Genomic DNA, 19,310 nt, shown 5'->3' on the forward strand with positions numbered 1-19,310 from the left:
AGGTCTGAGTGCCGGTCGGATGGTGTCATCACGCACCATGACATGAGTGCACGACGCCAAGTCCTTATGCAGAAATACGGGAGGGGGCGTGTGTGGTCGAGGAGGCGGCACGCGGATGTTAGCAATTAGCTCCTTGACCTGCCCGACGAATGTCGAGTCACAGATTTGATCTGGAGGAAGTGAAGGCTCGACTAACTCTGCTGGGAGTGTGAGGGGTTCTCCATACAGTACCTCTGCCAGGGATGCGCCAAGGTCCTCTTTGTACGCGGCCCGAACGCCTAACATTACCCATGGTAAGGCATCGGCCCACTCACCTCCGTGGCACATCAGGGGAGCTTTAAGCGTTCGGTGCCAGCGTTCCACAAGCCCATTGCTCTGGGGGTGGTATGCTGTAGTCCTAAATCGTTTCACCCCACACAGTTCACAAAGCTGTCGGAAGAGGGCAGACTCGAACTGGCGACCCTGGTCGGTGGTGACAGAGACTGGGCAGCCGAAGCGCGAGATCCACATTAACAGCAGGGCTCGGGCCACTGCATCGGCTGTGATAGTAGTGAGAGGAATTACCTCTACCCAGCGGGTAAACCTGTCAATTGCGGACAGTATGTAACGGAAGGGGCCTGAGGGGGGTAAGGGCCCGACGATATCGATGTGTATGTGCTGGAATCTTCTTTTTGCCACATCGAACGTACCCATGGGGGGCTGTGCATGACGTCCTACTTTTGCGCGCTGACAAGCCACACATGCTCGTGCCCAACTGCGACACTGTTTTATCACCCCGGGCCAAACAAAACGTTCAGATACCTGACGTGCGGAGGCGCGAATGCCAGGGTGTGCCAAGTCGTGGATACTATTAAATATGTCCCGGCGGAGAGGTGCAGGAATCACCGGGCGTATGCGTCCTGTTGAAATGTCGCACCAGATGGGTGATGAAAACCCAGGAAGTGTCCGTAACTCTAGTTTGAGTCCTGTTTTGATATCGGAACGCAATGCTGCGAGTTCAGTATCCTCTGTCTGCAATTTAGGGAGCTCACTGAGGTCCAGTTGTGAAGATAAAACCGACATCCGAGACAGAAAATCAGCGACGACGTTGTCTGCGCCTCTGACGTAACGTATGTCATTCATAAACTGACATATAAGGTCCATATGCCTAAAACGTCTCGGGGATGAGTCCTTACCTGGGTTACGGAAAGCGTAAACCAATGGCTCGTGGTCGGTAAATACCACGAGATGGCGACCTTCGATATCGTCTTGGAAATATTTGATAGCAGCGTAAATAGCAAACAGTTCCCTGTCAAAGGTCGACCATTTACGTTGGGAAGCGGTCAGTTTGTGGGAGAAAAATCTGAGCGGCTGTACAACAGAACCCACGGATTGCTGAAGTACTGCCCCCACTGCTGTATCACTTGCGTCTGTAGTAAGCAAGATGGGAGCATCAGGAATGGGGTGAGCAAGCGTAACAGCTGTCTGTAAGGCTGACTTTAGATTATCAAATGCGCGACGCATATCTGGAGTCCACGTGACCGCCCGAGACCCTGATGTGTTTTTTCCCGCGAGGGCATCCGTCAGTGGAGCTTGTATGTCGGCGGCGCGGGGAATATGTTTACGGTAGTAATTTACCGTTCCAAGGAAGCGGCGGAGGCCCTGAAAATCTTTGGGCAAAGGCACCGTACTAATGGCCTCCACCCGTTCAGTTAGGGGGTGGATGCCGTCGCCAGAAACTCTGTGGCCCAGAAAAGTGACACTGGTGCGGCGGAGTTGTGACTTAGTATTGTTCACTGCGATACCGTTTGCTTTTAATAGTTGGAACACTGTATTTAAATGTTGTTCATGTTCCTCGAGGGAGGAAGAAAAAATTAACAAGTCGTCCAGGTACGCATATGCAAAGTCCAGTTTTCCAACCAGCGAGTCGATGAACCGTTGCCACGTCTGTGCAGCATTTTTAAGGCCGAATGGCATAAACAAATACTCGAACAACCCGAACGGGGTGATGATAGCGGTCTTTTCAACGTCCTCAGGTGCCATTGGCAGTTGGTGGTACGCCTTATGACAATCGACTACACTGAAAATTTGTGCCCCATGCAGCTGGGAAGCAAAGTCTTGAATATTTGGGACGGGATAATTATCTAAAATTGTTCTGGCGTTAAGCGCCCAATAGTCACCGCAGAGGCGGAAAGTGTCATCTTTCTTGGGCACCAAATGAATGGGTGACGACCAACAACTAGAAGAAGGGCGGATAGTCTTATTATCTAAAAGTTCCTGAACAATAGCTTTAGCGTGTTTAAGTTTTTCCGGATTTAAATGCCTAGCCTTTGCACGTACCGGTGGGCCTTCTGTGGTATTTATTCTGTGGACAGTACCGTTATTGATCGCGAACACCGATGGGGATGCTGGACCAGCACCCGTTGCACTGTGACTAACCTGTAATGCACACGTGTGTGTGTCCAAGGCCGGCAGTTCAGCAGCAGTGGCGGTGATCCACTGGTAGTCCTTGTCGAAGAGCTCGGTGGGGTACCTGGTAGCGTCGCGGGTACAGCTTCCGTCCGGCAGTAGAAATGCCACGCGGCGTCGGCTGCAGGTGCGAGGAAGTGGTGCGGGGGTTGGGGGCGTGGCTGTGTGCGACAGCTGGGCGGTCTGCTTATGCGCGTCCGTGAGCTTGGCTTGCACGGCGGCAATGCGTAAGCGGAGAGCCCCATTGCTGTCCCGAAGTTCGTCGTTGTGTGATCTAAGAGAAAGCACTGCAACAGCAGTTTCCGCTAGCTCACACAGCAGAATGGCGCTTTCGGATGAGAGGGGTAAGATATCTGAACTGGTGGTACGGTCTCCCGAGTTAAAGGTTAGTGTACCTCGTTGTAGGTTGGGTGACAGTGCGTGGGCTAAGAGAAAATCTACCCCAAGCACGGGTTCATCCACATCCGCGATAACGAAAGTCCACTGTAAGGGCGTATTAATGTCCTGCAGTTTAAGGCTTAAATTCGTTATTCCATGAGAGCGGATCAGGGAATTATTGGCGGCTCGAAGCTGGGGGCAAGGCTGAAGCTCGAATTTAATACCTGAGGACAAAGGTATCACACTAACCTCGGCCCCCGTGTCGACTAGAAATGAAAGGCAAGACACTGCATCTTTCACATACAAGCGTCCTGGCGCGTGAGGAGAAGAAGTATTTAGTGATAGGCGTCTGTGCGGTGCAACGCGGCCCATAGCGCCTGAATTGGGTCGCGTTATTAGTTTGGGAACGCGCATGGAGAACGACATTTCTTAGCCGCGTCGCCAAAGCGGGAGTGGAAATAACACCAAGCGGGGCGGCGCGTGGCGTCGCCCGTCGCGCTGGTTGAGGTTGAAGCGGCAGTGGAGGGGGACTTGTTTGTAGTTCCCTCCGATGGCGACGCTGCAGTAATGCTGGTAGGAGAGGAGTTACTGCGGCGGTTGCCAGGCGGCGTTGGCTCCGCGCGCATGCGTGGAGCGAGTCGTGCGCACTCTGTACTGCAGGATGGGAACTGCCGCGCAGGTGTGCCAACCCCTGAGGCCTGAGGGCACCCTGGGGGGGTATGCGGGGGGAGGGGGGGGGGGGGAACAGAATGTTGTAAACCTGGTCTGCGATCTTCAGTTTGGCATCTAGTGGGGCCGAAGTTACATGTAGAAGGTGAAGTTGAACTTGCGGGGGAAGTTTCAGCAACCAGATGGTCCAAAGTGTAATGTCCGGCATGTGATGCGTGTCAATCTTAGCGCGGAGATGACGCCAGAGTTGCGACGGGGACCTGGATCCCAGCGATTCCTGACTGATGAGGCGGATAGCTTTCTCTGTCAATGTGGATAGTCGCTCGAGGATGGTGCGTCGGGCGAACGCATATTTGTCCGTAGCAGATCAGATCCAGTTCGTCATGGAGGTGACACAGTAAGCATAGGAACTTCGAATTGTCGTCGGCGACGCCGTGTAGCTGCAGGACGTGGTCGACCAAGGCAAACCATGTGCGTGGGTGATCCTTGCGAAGGGGTGGTAGCTTCGGCCAACGGGTGGGAAAGTCTTGACATAAATGTTTATCAGAAACTGTCTCTCCCTGTCCATAGTTCTGCAACGTAATTGTCTCGGGTGCAGTAGCGGTGCACCAGCTTCCGCCACTGTCAGTGGCACGTGGCACGGTAGGCACGGCTGGCTCGACCTTGGTCGAGAAATCAACGAATCGAGCGGTCGACGGAGTAACGCCGACGGGCGTAGAATGGACCGGCGGGGTAGAATCGACCGTAGTCGACCGATGTGCGGCGAACGACGGAATACAGTTTCCGGGCCCCTCCCCTACAGGTGCATTAAAATAGTTAAAATCACCTAATGTTTGTGGAACACACGCGGCAGGAACGGCGTGTGCCATCGGAAACACTCGTAAAGCGGACGCTGGTGGTGTAGGGGGGGTTGGTGCAAAATCCGGAGTTCCGGCAGAAATATAAACTCTCCTGTCTTGAGCGTCCGGCTCGATTTGTACAGTCACTGATTCGAGTGGAAAATTCACACTTGCACTTGGGAAACCTGTAAACATAGTCACTGGGATTTGAGCACACGTACCTGATGCCGGCACACGTGGCTGTGGAATTGTATAAACACTGTCCTGTTGAGTACAGCTAGTCAATGTGTTCGGAAACTGCGTAGAACTATTGCGGACGCCCGGTGGATAATTGTAAAACCATGCCGAAGCGTCCGTTGGAACACTTAGTTGGCACGTGTTCGGTGTAGCAGGCGGCAAGCGATCCATTGTGTACTGCTCGATGGTATAAGATTTCGTTGTAGCACTCGCGAACAAAATTCGGGGTCACCAGTATGGGTTTAGCGTGGTAGGGTTGCCGAATCCAATGATGCACGCTACACCACATGTAATAAACACTATTTTTATTTCTCGTAAGCACACATATACAGTTGTTTACATTCTGAATTCTCGGTACACGTCCGTACACTTTCACGCGCGACCACAGACTGGGGCAAAGAGCTTGCCAAAAACAAAGATATTACACGCGACTTGGTCGATAGTCGCCACAAGTTTATTTTCATTCGTTCTACAATAAAATTGAATTTCTAACAGCCAAATTCTGTATCTATGTTAATATTTGTACATATGTATTTGTGTGCACTATTTTTCCAATAGAAGATTTCCTGCTACTCTTAATACCTTATTTTAACCTGTGTAAGTGCAAATAGAATATAGTATTTTATTGATAGTGAATTGTTAATACAATCTACATCATTAATTCGCGACAGCTCGTCACTTATTCAAACTTGGTTTAGATTCCCCTTTTTAATGAATAAATGGAATGCAATGAATGAGTGAATGGATGAATGAATGAAGTAATGGATGAATGAATGTGCATGTGTGGTTTTCTTATGATTGCTCTTTGAAAACTGAGAAGAGTCTCATATGTTTTTGCAGCTTTGGTGCAATGGTTGTATCAAAATCTACAGGTATCATTCTTAATGATGAAATGGATGATTTCTCTGCACCAAACATTACCAGTGCAGCTGGAATTCCTCCATCACCAGCAAATTTTATTCAGCCAGGGAAAAGACCACTTTCATCTATGTCTCCTTCAATTTTTGTCAATGGAAGTGGAGATGTACAACTCGTTACTGGAGCTGCTGGTGGACCTAAAATTATATCAGCAACAACACTGGTATTTGCATATTTCATTAATTAATTGCTTTAGCAGAAAGTTAAAACATACACCAATAATTACAAATCATAAAGATATTGCAGTACAATATATTTACAGGTATCTATATATAGCCTGTGGTTCAACAAAACTATAAAGGAAGCTATTGACCATAGCCGAATTCATCATCAGCTATTCCCTATGACACTTTTATATGAAGAAGGGTTTGAGGAGGTAGGTACAAATTACATGATACTCTATAAATTTTAATATTTTACACTGTGTAATGTAGGTAACTTAAAATTTGTAGACAGTCAAGTCACATTACAGATTTCCTTATTAGGAAGATGATATTTACAAAGGAAACAAGTACATATCACACAAGATAATTTCATTACTATATATTACAAGTCTGTTCATCCACAGTCCATACAATTAAACAGGATTCACTAGTTCAGATATACAGGGTGTCCCATCTAACTCTGCCACTGCATGCGTTTCCAAAACAAACAAAAAAATGTGAAAAATGCAATTGGCCAGTGATACACCTATGTCAGGGGCTCAAACAAGGGGCAGGAATGCACAATTCATAAATGTAAACATCACTTTCAACATATAGTTGACTTGTTTTCATTGTTCTAAACCTCATACATTCTGAAATATGTAGACTTAAAATGATGGCAATGGTGCCATAGTTTATGCCATAATGCACAAAGCAAAAGTTGTTTCATGACAGTGCAGGCAACCAACATCATGGCATTACAGCATTAATGCAGAAAATGTGGCACCATTTCCATTATTTGAAGTCTTAAGTATTCCAGAAGATATGAGGTTTAGAGCAGTGAAACCAAGTCTGCTATCATTAATTCTTTCTGGTAGAAAAAAACATGCATGTGCCACAGTTTAAAAAATGTAACTTTGTGTTGAAAGTGATCTTTGTTTACTTGTATGCATTGTGCATTCCTGCCCATTGTGGGAGCCCCTGACATAGGTGCATCCATGTTCAGTTGCATTTTTCACACATTGTTTCATTTTGGAAATATGAAGTGGCGAAATTAGGTTGGACAACCTGTTTACTTGAGTTTGTGTTTGTGTGGAATGGGTTGGGGGGGGGGGGGGGATGGGTTAGGGTGTATGTGAGCATGTGCGCTTGCATGCATCCATCTAAATCTAAATGATTGTCATCAGAAATTAAAATCATCACTTTTTCTCGGTCTGTTATCGTGAGCCAAAAGTTTCAGGCTACTGACCGATTCACTATGAGACATAGAACTGTGAATTGTGAATTGCTAAAATATTGTATGTGTGTACCACAACAGTTGGGATGTTCACTTGAGAACTTTCTGCTGTTAAATATTACTTTTTGATCACAAATAAAGATAAAAAATTAAAATGGGAGTTCAGAGTAAACTCTTCCAGCACAGGGAGAAATTTCTCTACCTTGACATAAGTGTGTGACCATATTGTGTAGGTGGCAAAGTAAAGTTTCTAGGCAAGAAAATTGGAAGCATGTAATTAGTAAGTAAAAAAGAAAGGCAATGAGTGCTGGGAGAATGGGGGGAGAGGAGGGGGGGGGGGGGGGAGGAATATGCTTACCATTAAATAACTTGCTTAATGTGTGAAGCAAAAATTTAGAAAACAGAAATAAAATGATGATAAAATGAAAATTTGAAAGGGTGTTACTGAATGAGGAGAATAAAGAATGAAGTAATATGAAAATAATTCTAGCGCATTGACTGCAAATTGTAAAAGAAAATCAAAAAAGTGCAGAATATGTGTAACAGCAATGAGCAGAAAAAATTGTTTTAAACAGAAATGTAGAAGGGAATGTGACAGTGGAGATATGAACAATGATGAGCTATGCAGTGTAATATGGTGATGGAAATGTGGAATTTGACATTGAAATAATTCTGTAAGAGTTCAAAATATTGAGAAATTGGAAACATAATAATAATAATAATAATAATTTTATTGTCGTTCAGCTGATTACAGCAATAGACAAAGTCAAGAGCATATATTTCTACATAAACTACTATATCGAAGTGAATTGGTTTACATAAAATAGGTACACATTAGAATACAGTATTTTCATCTTCAAAGAATTCATCAATGGAGCAAAACGGATTGTTCACTAGTAGCTTGTATAATTTAGCTTTAAAGATATTTACAGGCAGTTCTTTAAAGTCAGCACTTAGTCTATTAAACATCCTTAGTCCAAGAACTAGGTAAGAGTTATGCGATTTTGATAATCTATGATATGGTACGTCTACAGATGTTCTGTTTCTAGTATTATGGCTATGAATATCACTTCTCAACATAAAATTAGACACATTGTTTCTAATGTACATTAAAACATTGTAGATGAATATGTTTACTACTTTAAGACACTGCAATTTAATAAACAGAGGTTTACAATTTTCTGTTTTATCAGAATCCGTTATTATTCTTATTACTTTCTTCTGTAAAAGTAAAATGTCATTTACATGACAGCTACTACCCCACAGTAAAATTCCATAAGAGATGATGCTTTGGAAGAAGGCAAAATATGCTGATCTCACATAGTCATTGGGAACATGTCTTTTTAAATTTCTAATTGGATAAATCACTCTTGAAAGCCTAGCCAATATATTTTTAATGTGTGGTTCCCACGTCAATTTATAGTCAATAGTAACATCTAAAAATTTAACAGTTTCTAATTCCTGGTAGTTAGGAATCTCTCTGAGGCTAAAGTAAAGTGTCTGGGTTTTGTTTTCATTTAGCAAGAAGCCATTAGCTTTGAACCATAATGAGGACTGAGCAAGGGTATTTTCGGTCAGTGTTTTCAGTGTACCTAGATCAGAGCTTTTATGTAGAAAAGTTGTGTCATCAGCATACAATATTGTATGAGATTTTATGAATAAGGGCAGGTCATTAATCATTAGTATAAACAGTAAAGGTCCAAGCACCGACCCTTGAGGCACTCCGTACCTAACATTAACCAAATTTGATTTCTCCCTACCAATGCCCACAACTTGTTGACGGTTCTCTAGAAAAGACCTGAACATATTTATACTGTTGTCATCAAAACCATAGTAAACTAGCTTATTCAGCACAGTGTCATGCTCTACACAGTCAAAGGCTCTGCTCAGGTCACAAAATGTAGCCTGGGCATAGTCCCTAGCCTCGAACACATCTAGGACTAATTTTACGAGGGAGTCCATTGCATCTGTTGTGGATTTACCTTTCCTAAATCCAAACTGTTTATCACTAATTATATTTAGTTTACCCAAGTAGGCACTAACTTGCTCATACATAATCATTTCTAAAATTTTTGAAAAAACTGGGGTCATGGATATATGTCTGTAGCTAACGGGACAGTTCTTTTCCCCTTTTTTGTATATGGGCACAACTCTAGAATTTTTAGTATGTCACAGAACTTACTTTCAACTAGGCATTTGTTAACACAAAAGATTAAAGGTTAAATCACACAATCAATAACATCTTTCAACAAATTACATGACATATCATAGTAAACAACACTAACTGAATGTTTGAAATTTTTCACTATTTTTAGGATATTATTTGGGCTCACTTCTGTGAAGTGAAGGTGCTTGGGGGAAGCTTTTCAAAGCAGCTGTCCATAATACTAAGTGCATTTTCAGGTGGTTTGATTATTGAACTACTAATTTCTTCAATGGACTGAATGCAATATTTATTAAATTCTTCTGGGGTAATGGCAATTTCCTCTTCATGTTTAGTGTGTGCAATGGAGTTTATTACACTCCAGGCCTTCTTGCATTTATTGTTAGATTTTTCAATGTTTACTATGTTATGCAGTTTCTTTGCTTCATTTATTGCCTTCCTGTACTTGCATTTAGCTTTAGCATACAGGTCTTTATACAGTTCTGATTTACTGGTTTTGTACAGACTGGAATACAGCATAACAGTATTTTTCAGTTGCCCTAACTGTGGAGTATACCATTCCTTCGTTTTCCTTTTCTTGTAATTACTACTAATATTCACTATACATTTTTTCAGAGGGATGCTATTTTCAAATACATTTAAAAAGATGGAGAAAAACTTTGTGAATACAATATCAACTGAATGGTGTTGAAGCCTAATAAAACATATGTCCCAACTGAAATACGTGAGGGCATGTCTAAACCTATCCATCCTCTCTCTGCTCACTGGTCTAGTAATCACAGTTTTAGATTCTGGTTTAGTGCAGTCTGAAGTTACATTATTAAGACTAAGATATACTGCATCATGGTCTGAGAAAGGGAAACTAATTACATCAGTGGACATACAAGTTCTCTTAATATTTGTAAATATATTGTCTAGACAGGATGAGCCTCTGGTAGGTTTGCAGTTAACAGAGTACATGTTAAATTGTTGAAGCACATTTTTTAGCTCTGTCACAGTTTTTCTGTCCTGCAGGACATCAAAACTTGAATTGATATCCCCTCCAATGACAACATTGTATTTTTTCCATTTCGGTATACATATGTACATTAAGAGTTCCTCAAGTCTCTCCAGAAAGATATGGGGGTCACCACTAGCTGGCCTGTACACTACTACTACCATTAGCTTAAGGCTCTCAATTACTAGACCTGACATTTCAAAATGCATTTCATCATAAAGGGTATTGAGATCTATCCTGCCACAGTTTGGTGCAAGAGGTGTTTTTGCATATATTGCTACCCCACCACGTAAGTGCTGTTTTCTGCAATAGCAACTAAGTAGTGTGTAATCATCCAATACTTTGTACCCAAGCTCATCCTCTTTACACCAATGTTCACTTAAACATAGAATATCTATCACGTTTTCATTTGAAAATTCGTTGACAATTAAGTTTTTATCTGCCATGCCCTGAATATTGAGGTAGCATATTTTAAACTCTACTTTAGGCATTTCTTTTTTTTGCGTATTCTCTTAGTTGACATGACCTACTGTTACTGCATGAAAGTTGATCAGGTTGTGTCCTTATGTTACTGGAACACCCAACCTGGTCTATGCATACAAGTTTTTTGTCATCTCAGTTGAAACATAATCCAAACACATTACTGGTCTTTTTTCCTTCTCTAGCTTATCCAATACTATTCCAATAATTGTATCACTTAAAACACGTTTACCTAGATAACTGAAATGTTGACCATGCTTGGTATGCCATTCTCTGCTACAACTACTGGTGTTAATTAGGGAAACATTCTTAAAGTTCTTACAGATAGCTTTGTACTCCTTGTTTGTCTGCTCCACTTCCTTATTCACACATGACCACTGAGGCAAATCATGTCGATGTGGCACATTAACAACAATCACGTTGGTGTGGGTTAACATTCCGAGAGTCTTCTTCAGTGTCGAAGTAGCAATGTTCCTTTCGTTTCTGCTGACGTCGTTTGCTCCGGCCATTACCACTAAAAAGTCTCTGTCCGCGAGGACTGTGCTTTCTTTCTTGATTGATGTTGAAAAATCTTGTAAACCAGCTCCTGATTTAACAGTACCTTCTATTTCAAACTCGTTAATCACACGAGGTCCGCTTTCCGTTAACATAGCTGCTGCTAAACACTCTTCAATACAGAAAAAGAATTTACATGGAAAAATCTCACACTAAAAAGCAATTTTTATGTTTCATAGTTTCCCTCATAAATGATAATATATGATAATGTAACTGCAATCAGGACATTATCTACAGAAAATCTGAAGTTGAGCTTGATTAAAAATACGCTTGTGGTGCCAGCTGACTTGGCATGAGCCAACCATCACCTCTGTGAGGACGAACTGCTTTGACTTTTTCCCCTTGAGTTTTCTTATCAGGAATGTTTTGTATGTTGCTATTATTCACCATGGGCTTTGTGTAAAGATATCATGAATAAACTGTATATAACTGAAATGTGTGGCTCTAGTACTTTGTACTATGATGTAGCACTAGAATACCCACAGGCTCTTAGATCACAAGAATAAACATGTAAACTGCACAGTAGGTGTGTGGACAGAACATATGTGTAGAAACATTTACGGCCATGGTAAAATTTATTGGAAAAACAAATACACAAAAGAGCTGATTTGCAATAAAAGAAAAAAGATGAAAAACTCTGAAAATTCAATAGATTGTGACTCTCAGTAGGTTCCTGTCAGTTCAGAAGCATGTTGGTTTTCAACTGGTGCATTAAATGAATTGCTTTCCTGGTTTTTGGGCTCTGATGTGAGTGAACACTTTGTAAATGATTTAAAGGATATTGATAAACTGTAAATGCTTGAAAGACATGTAGTGATTACTGTTGCAAAAACTGGAACTGTTTTGAAGGCAATACACTTAAATGAAATGAATGTCCTTAGCTATTTCAATGGAAAGGCAGTACGAGTTTTGATTAAAAGTAGTGTACTTGTTTCTGGACTAGCTCATAACTTATTGTCAGTGAACAGACTGGAGACAAATGGTTTCAAAGCTGAAAATTGAAGGACAGCTATTCAAAGAGGAAATTACATGCAAAACTGTGTGCTCTGAAATTAACTAGAAATTCCTGCACGGAATTGCCTCTGAAACAATCTGTCATCAAAGGTTATGACATTCAAAGCAATTTAGTTAATTACTCATAACACATAATTTTACATACAGCGCATTTTCAACTTAGTATAAAGTTTTACAATTACATTTTTTTTACTTTACATTATGTCTTATTACTCTGTAATTCATGATAAATTCAACTTATAAGGGCCTTTTTGGACAAGCCACTGCTTGACTCACTTTTTGAAAGTATTCCCTGTTAATATCTTAACTTCATTTGGTAACAAGTTATTAAAAACAGCTCCTGTGGCATAGCGGCTTTTTGCTGTTAAAGTTAATCTTCTGTTAACTATATGAAAATCTTTTCTAAGCCTTATTTCATAGTAGTGAATATCCATATTCCTTTTTGTGATCTTAGTGTCTTTTTACACTAGCATTATAGCTTGTAGTATATACTTGGCATAAAGTGTGAGAATATTGTGTTTAATGAATAGGGGTGTGCAAGGAGTTCCTGATTTTGCCTTAGCCATGATCCCCAAGGCTCGCTTCTTCAGTATGAAAACTCTTTCCATATTAATTTGCTAGTCCCACCCCACAGTACTATTCCGTAAGGCAAGAAAGGATGTTGTTGTTGTGGTCTTCAGTCCTGAGACTGGTTTGATGCAGCTCTCCATGCTACTCTATCCTGTGCAAGCTTCTTCATCTCCCAGTACCTACTGCAACCTACATCCTTCTGAATCTGCTTAGTGTACTGATCTCTTGGTCTCCCTCTACGATTTTTACCCTCCACACTGCCCTCCAATGCTAAATTTGTGATCCCTTGATGCCTCAAAACATGTCCTACCAACCGATCCCTTCTTCTAGTCAAGTTGTGCCACAAACTTCTCTTCTCCCCAATCCTGTTCAATACCTCCTCATTAGTTACGTGATCTACCCACCTTATCTTCAGCATTCTTCTGTAGCACCACATTTCGAAAGCTTCTATTCTCTTCTTGTCCAAACTGGTTATCGTCCATGTTTCACTTCCATACATGGCTACACTCCATACAAATACTTTCAGAAACGACTTCCTGACACTTAAATCTATACTTGATGTTAACAAATTTCTCTTCTTCAGAAACGATTTCCTTGCCATTGCCAGTCTACATTTTATATCCTCTCTACTTCGACCATCATCAGTTATTTTACTCCCTAAATAGCAAAACTCCTTTACCACTTTAAGTGTCTCATTTCCTAATCTAATCCCCTCAGCATCACCTGATTTAATTTGACTACATTCCATTATCCTCGTTTTGCTTTTGTTGATGTTCATCTTATATCCTCCTTTCAAGACACTGTCCATTCCGTTCAACTGCTCTTCCAAGTCCTTTGCTGTCTCTGACAGAATTACAATGTCATCGGCGAACCTCAAAGTTTTTACTTCTTCTCCATGAATTTTAATACCTACTCCGAATTTTTCTTTTGTTTCCTTTACTGCTTGCTCAATATACAGATTGAATAACATCGGGGAGAGGCTACAACCCTGTCTCACTCCCTTCCCAACCACTGCTTCCCTTTCATGCCCCTCGACTCTTATAACTGCCATCTGGTTTCTGTACAAATTGTAAATAGCCTTTCGCTCCCTGTATTTTACCCCTGCCACCTTCAGAATTTGAAAGAGAGTATTCCAGTTAACGTTGTCAAAAGCTTTCTCTAAGTCTACAAATGCTAGAAACGTAGGTTTGCCTTTTCTTAATCTTTCTTCTAAGATACAAGAAAGGATACACTAATATTAATTGGGTTTGGGGGATGAAAGGGACCAGACTGCCATGGTCATCGGTCCTAATATTAATTATACTGATCTACAAGTACTTCCAAAATATGTGGAATGAATAGACACTGAAGATATGAAGACACCAGATTCATGCACCTTCTGTATGGAAGGGAAGCAAACAAGACTTCAATGTAAGCAGAAGAGGACAAGGGCAAAACATCCACTGGAGCTAGTACATAGTGACATTATGGGTCCTATTACTCCCTCATCTCACAATGGAAAGACGTATATCATTACATTTATAGATGACTATACTTATTTTACGGATTATATGTGACACAAAATAAATCCCATTACTGGAATATGCTAAACATTATGAAGCTGTAGCAACCACTCATTTCAGTTTTAGAATTAGTAGATTTTCCTCCAGTAATGGAGGTGAGTATTTGTCAAACAAAAGCTTCTTTACAATGAAGAGAACCCATTGTGAATTGACAAAATGGAATGAGTTGGAGCATGAATAGGGGCATCACAAACAAGGCTAATTGCATGTTGTTGAACAGTAAACCTGAAAAACCACTTTGGTCAGAAGCAGTACAGACTGCTCTTTATGTGTTAAACAGAACACCTGAATGTACATTAAAAATAACAGCTCCTGCTACTATGTCTTATGGTGAAATGCTAAATTTACAGGAACTGAAAGAGTTTGGTTGTGTGGCATATTTACAACTTACTGCAGAAATAATTGCTGAAAAGTTTGATTCCCTAATTAAGAATTGCTTCATAGTTGGATACTGTGTTAATATATATCAGCTATGGTGTCTGGAAAAGAGACACATCATTCTTGGAAGAGACATCAAGCTTCACAAAAGTCATTTTGATTTTAATAATGAAGATTGGTTCTCTTGTTAAGAAACCACAATTGTTGAGGTTACCATTGATGAAGAAAATTTTAGTGACTACAGGAATGATACCATATCAAGTGACAATGAAGCAGAAGATGAGAAATCTCATTATATCTGCAGAAGGATAAGAGGAAGGAAATGTCAGGCATGGATGGAACAATAGGCAGCATTAGCACTGAATGCAAAAATGTACGGTGAGTAGTTTGAGAGACTTTCAGTTACCTCTACACTAGATCAGATACAGGGATTAGATTAGATTTGCTTTCATTCCAATTGATCCGTAGTGAGGAGGTCCTCCAGGATGTAGAGCATGTAAGAAAATCAATAATACATGACAAATATTTACAACTCAAACAAATAATGTAACATTCCACAGGTCCCAAGTGGAATGATTGTCTTTTTTTTTTTCTAATGAACACTACATGAAAGAATCATTTTACAAATACTAATGCACTGAATTTAAGATAAAAAAGTTTATTTATTTATTTATAAGGTAATAAACATGTAATACAACTACTAAATACTTATTTACAACGAGCAGATTACTGCACTGACACACACACACACACACACACACACACACACACACACACACACATATATACACACTTATTTACAATGAACACATTACTGCACTGAAATTGTACAGAAGTTATAATATCACACACACAAATCAGTTTCTTCTACTGAGAAATTCATCAATGGAGTAGAAGGAGTTGGCCACCAACAAATCCTTTAGGCTTCTCTTAAATTGAATTTCATTGGTTGTTAAGTTTTTTATGGCTGCTGGAAAGTTATTGAAAATGTGTGTTCTTGAATAATGCACACCTTTTTGTACAAGACTAAGTGACTTTAAACCCTTGTGAAGATTATTGTTATTTCTAGTATTGATTCCATGAATTGAGCTGTTGGTTTGAAAAAGTGATACATTTTTAACGACAAATTTCATTAAGGAATAAATATATTGAGAACAGTAGTTAGTATCCCTAGTTCCCTAAACAGGATTCTGCAGGATGTTCTTGAGTTCACACCACATATAACTCTTACTGCACGTTTTTGTGCCTGGAAAACTTTAGCTTGGCTTGATGAATTACCCCAAAACATAATCCCATATGACATTATGGAATGAAAGTTAGCACAGTATGCCAGCTTTTTCATTTTTATATCCCCTATGTCTGACACAATTTGCATTGCATATAGAGATTTGTTAAGACACTTCAGCAGTTCTGTGGTGTGCTCCTCCCAGTTGAATTTATTATCAAGCTGTAATCCCAAGAATTTAACACTGTCCACTTCTTCTATCTGCTTGTCATCATACGTTAGACACATACTCGTGGGGCACCCCTTACAAGTTCTGAACTGCATGTAGTGTGTTTTTTCAAAGTTTATTGACAAAGAATTGGCCAGGAACCAGTGATTGATGTCCAAAAATATTTTATTAGCCGATCTTTCTAAGACTACACTTGATTTGCTATTTATTGCAATGTTTGTATCATCGGCAAACAAAATGAACTTGGCATCTGGTAATGTTACTGATGAAGCTCATTGATATACACAAGAAAAAGTAAGAGCTCTAAAATGGAATCTTGTGGGACCCCACATGTAATTAGTTCCCAGTTGGATGATGCCTGATAGCTTGATACATGTCTCTTTCCTAATAGCACCCTTTCTTTCCTGCCAGAGATACAAGATTTGAACTCTTTTGCAGCATTTCCTGTTACACTATAATATTCTAATTTACTTAAAAGGATATTGTGATTTACACAGTCAAATACCTTTGACAGATCACAAAATATACCAGTTGCCTGCAATTTTTTGTCTAAAGAATTAAGCACATTTTTACTGTAAGCGTAGATAGCCTTCTCAATATGTGAACCCTTGAGAAATCCGAACTGTGTCTTTGATAGTATGTTATTTGAGATAAGATGGTTATAAAGTACATTACTTTTTCTAAAATTTTGAGGATACTGGCAAAAGTGAAATTGGATGGAAATTTCATGCTATTTCTTTATCTCCCTTCTTAAATAGTGGCTTAACTTCAGCATATTTCAACAGAGGAAAGGCTTCATGCTGTGGCAGGTATGAGTAATAAACGAAAACAAGACCTGCACAGTATGTGAATTACCTAAAAACAAGAGGTCTATTGCTGTACTTTCAGTCTTTATTGACAATCACTGCATACACAAACATTACATCATGTGATAACTGCACACCGAATAATAACAAGGTTAGAGAAAATTAACAAAACTATTAATGGTCAAAGTACAGAGTTCTATCACTGACAACAGAATGCACCCTGGCATAGAACTGGTCTGACTTGAGAAAATTTGTGTATGCTGGAGAAGGTGCAAGTGAACGAGGCCCCACTGGCAGCAGTGTGCTGTGTTCACATTTTCCGGCCTGTGTGTTGGCTGCATGCAATGGTAGCACCCTTGCTTTCCCCAGTCACTGCTGGCACTGAATACAAATACTGCTGTGGTGAATTGTGTGGGTGTGCCATCACATTCCTCCCCTCTTCTGTGGAGTCAGCTTCACAGGCAGGAGGACTATGTGGGACAGATCACTGCTGGTGGAAGCTCAGGACATGTGAGGAAGCCACCAGATCTGACCAGGTGACTCGAAAATGATGACAGTGATGATTGCAAAGGCACAATGGCATCAGCATGGTGACAGTGTTGGCTTTTGTTGGCTCATCAGCATCCGAAGAGGCGTCACTCTTGCAGGGATGTGTTCCAGACAGTGGTGTGCTGTCCACAGTGATGACCCTCGCCACAGGGGCTCTTTGGACTGTGCCACAGCAAGAGACAGAAGCAGTGACACCAGATGCTCTTATGAGTGAGCAGCATCTGAGCAGCCTCTGTCAGACACTGATTGAGGGTCCGGGGAGGGCAGAAGGACCATATTGATGTTGTTGACACCCACCAGAGATGGAGCCTCTATGGTACCCAGCCCTTCTGATGGTGGGACAGGACACCCCACATGCATCCATGGTGAACATTCACCATCCGTGTATCTCCTAAACGATAGCTGGTGCCCATCTCAACTTCTGACTGAAGGTGCATGCCCAGGCTGGATTGCCCACAACATTTCGTGAAGGACACGACCTTGCAGAACGAAGCAAGTGTAGCAACATATGGGGTTGTTGGCCATCTAGAGCCTCCACTGGGCTGTGGCCTTTCATCACAGTAGTCCTGTAGGTGCTTAGGAATGGAGGCAATGCCCTATTGGCAGACAGATCCACCAAGCACTTTGCCACTTGCATCTTAAATGTGTGCAACATACATTCCACCTAACCATTCAATTGGGGGGGGGGGGGGGAGAGAGAATTGTGCATATTAGATTTGATGTGAGTAACACTGTTACAGCCGGCCGGTGTGGCCGTGCGGTTCTAGGCGCTTCAGTCTGGAGCCGCGTGACCGCTACGGTCGTAGGTTCGAATCCTGCCTCGGGCATGGATGTGTGTGATGTCCTTAGTTTAGTTAGGTTTAAGTAGTTCTAAGTTCTAGGGGACTGATGACCACAGATGTTGAGTCCCATAGTGCTCAGAGCCATTTGAACCATTTTGAACACTGTTACAGATACAAAAATCACAGAAGAACACTGAGGTACACCGTGGGTCTTTGTCGAGATGATCATCTGTGGCAACACTTTCACTGCAAAAACCTGTTAGGGCCAGCCCATTAGCATCTGCAAAGGTGAAGCTCATGTGTGTGACGTATGGATAATTTTACAGTGCACCAATCACTAATAACCACAAGGAATGCAGGAAAGCATGCACAAAATCACTGTGGATGTGGTCCCTTAGTTGATCGGGAGTAGGCCATGGAGCAATAGTTCATGGGAAGCTGCATGATGTACACCATACTGTTTGCACCTATGGAACAGCTTCTCCATCACAATCAGAGCTGGGTCATTAGTCAAAATGCCAGGTTAGCATTTTCGTGCAGATTGTGGCCCAGTGGCCATGGTGGAAATGTGCAAGAATCTAGGACTGCAGGATCAGTGGGATGACAATGCAGACTTCATCTGAATCTGTAGTAAGGAGGAGTGTTGCATCAACCACGGACAGCCAGTTTCCTTTCTTTCTTTTCTCAGTTGTCTGCTTTGTGACTGGTCTGATGCAGCCTGCCATCAATTCCTCACCCGTGACAGCCTCTTTCATCAGAATAGCACTTGCAACCTACATCCTCAATTATTTACTGGATGTATTCTAATCTGTGTCTTCTCTAACAGTTTTTAACCTCTATAACTCCTTCTAGTACCATGGACGTTGTGATTTATAGACAGTAGCAGAGCCAGGATGGGGAAGGTGTAGGCACATTTATTTGGTCAAAGCCTTGTTGACACAAATTTATTATTTACAATAATTGGTTATACATCCAAGTTAATAAAATTAACAGTTTAAAAGGAAATTTTAACAATAAAATTTATTTTTCTTAAAACATTCTCTAGAAGAACATGCAGCCCCACTCTAACATTACATAAAGGTACTATTAGTAAAGGGTATATTATATCGTACAATAGTGCAACATGTACA

General features: G+C 41.3%; 1 protein-coding gene across 2 annotated transcripts in view; it reads left to right on the top strand.

The window, feature by feature from the left end:
- The window catches only part of LOC124801935 (scoloptoxin SSD14-like), a 110,396-nt gene that overhangs the window by 81,201 nt on the left and 9,885 nt on the right, over positions 1-19,310 (top strand). For both annotated transcript variants that reach the window (XM_047263109.1, XM_047263110.1), the window contains 2 exons: positions 5,412-5,652; positions 5,752-5,865. In XM_047263109.1, the coding sequence (XP_047119065.1) occupies positions 5,412-5,652; positions 5,752-5,865 (355 nt within the window). The remainder of the gene's footprint in view (positions 1-5,411; positions 5,653-5,751; positions 5,866-19,310) is intronic.

Source organism: Schistocerca piceifrons, chromosome 1 (assembly GCF_021461385.2).
Source record: "Schistocerca piceifrons isolate TAMUIC-IGC-003096 chromosome 1, iqSchPice1.1, whole genome shotgun sequence".
NCBI classification, from domain to species: Eukaryota; Metazoa; Arthropoda; class Insecta; order Orthoptera; family Acrididae; genus Schistocerca; species Schistocerca piceifrons.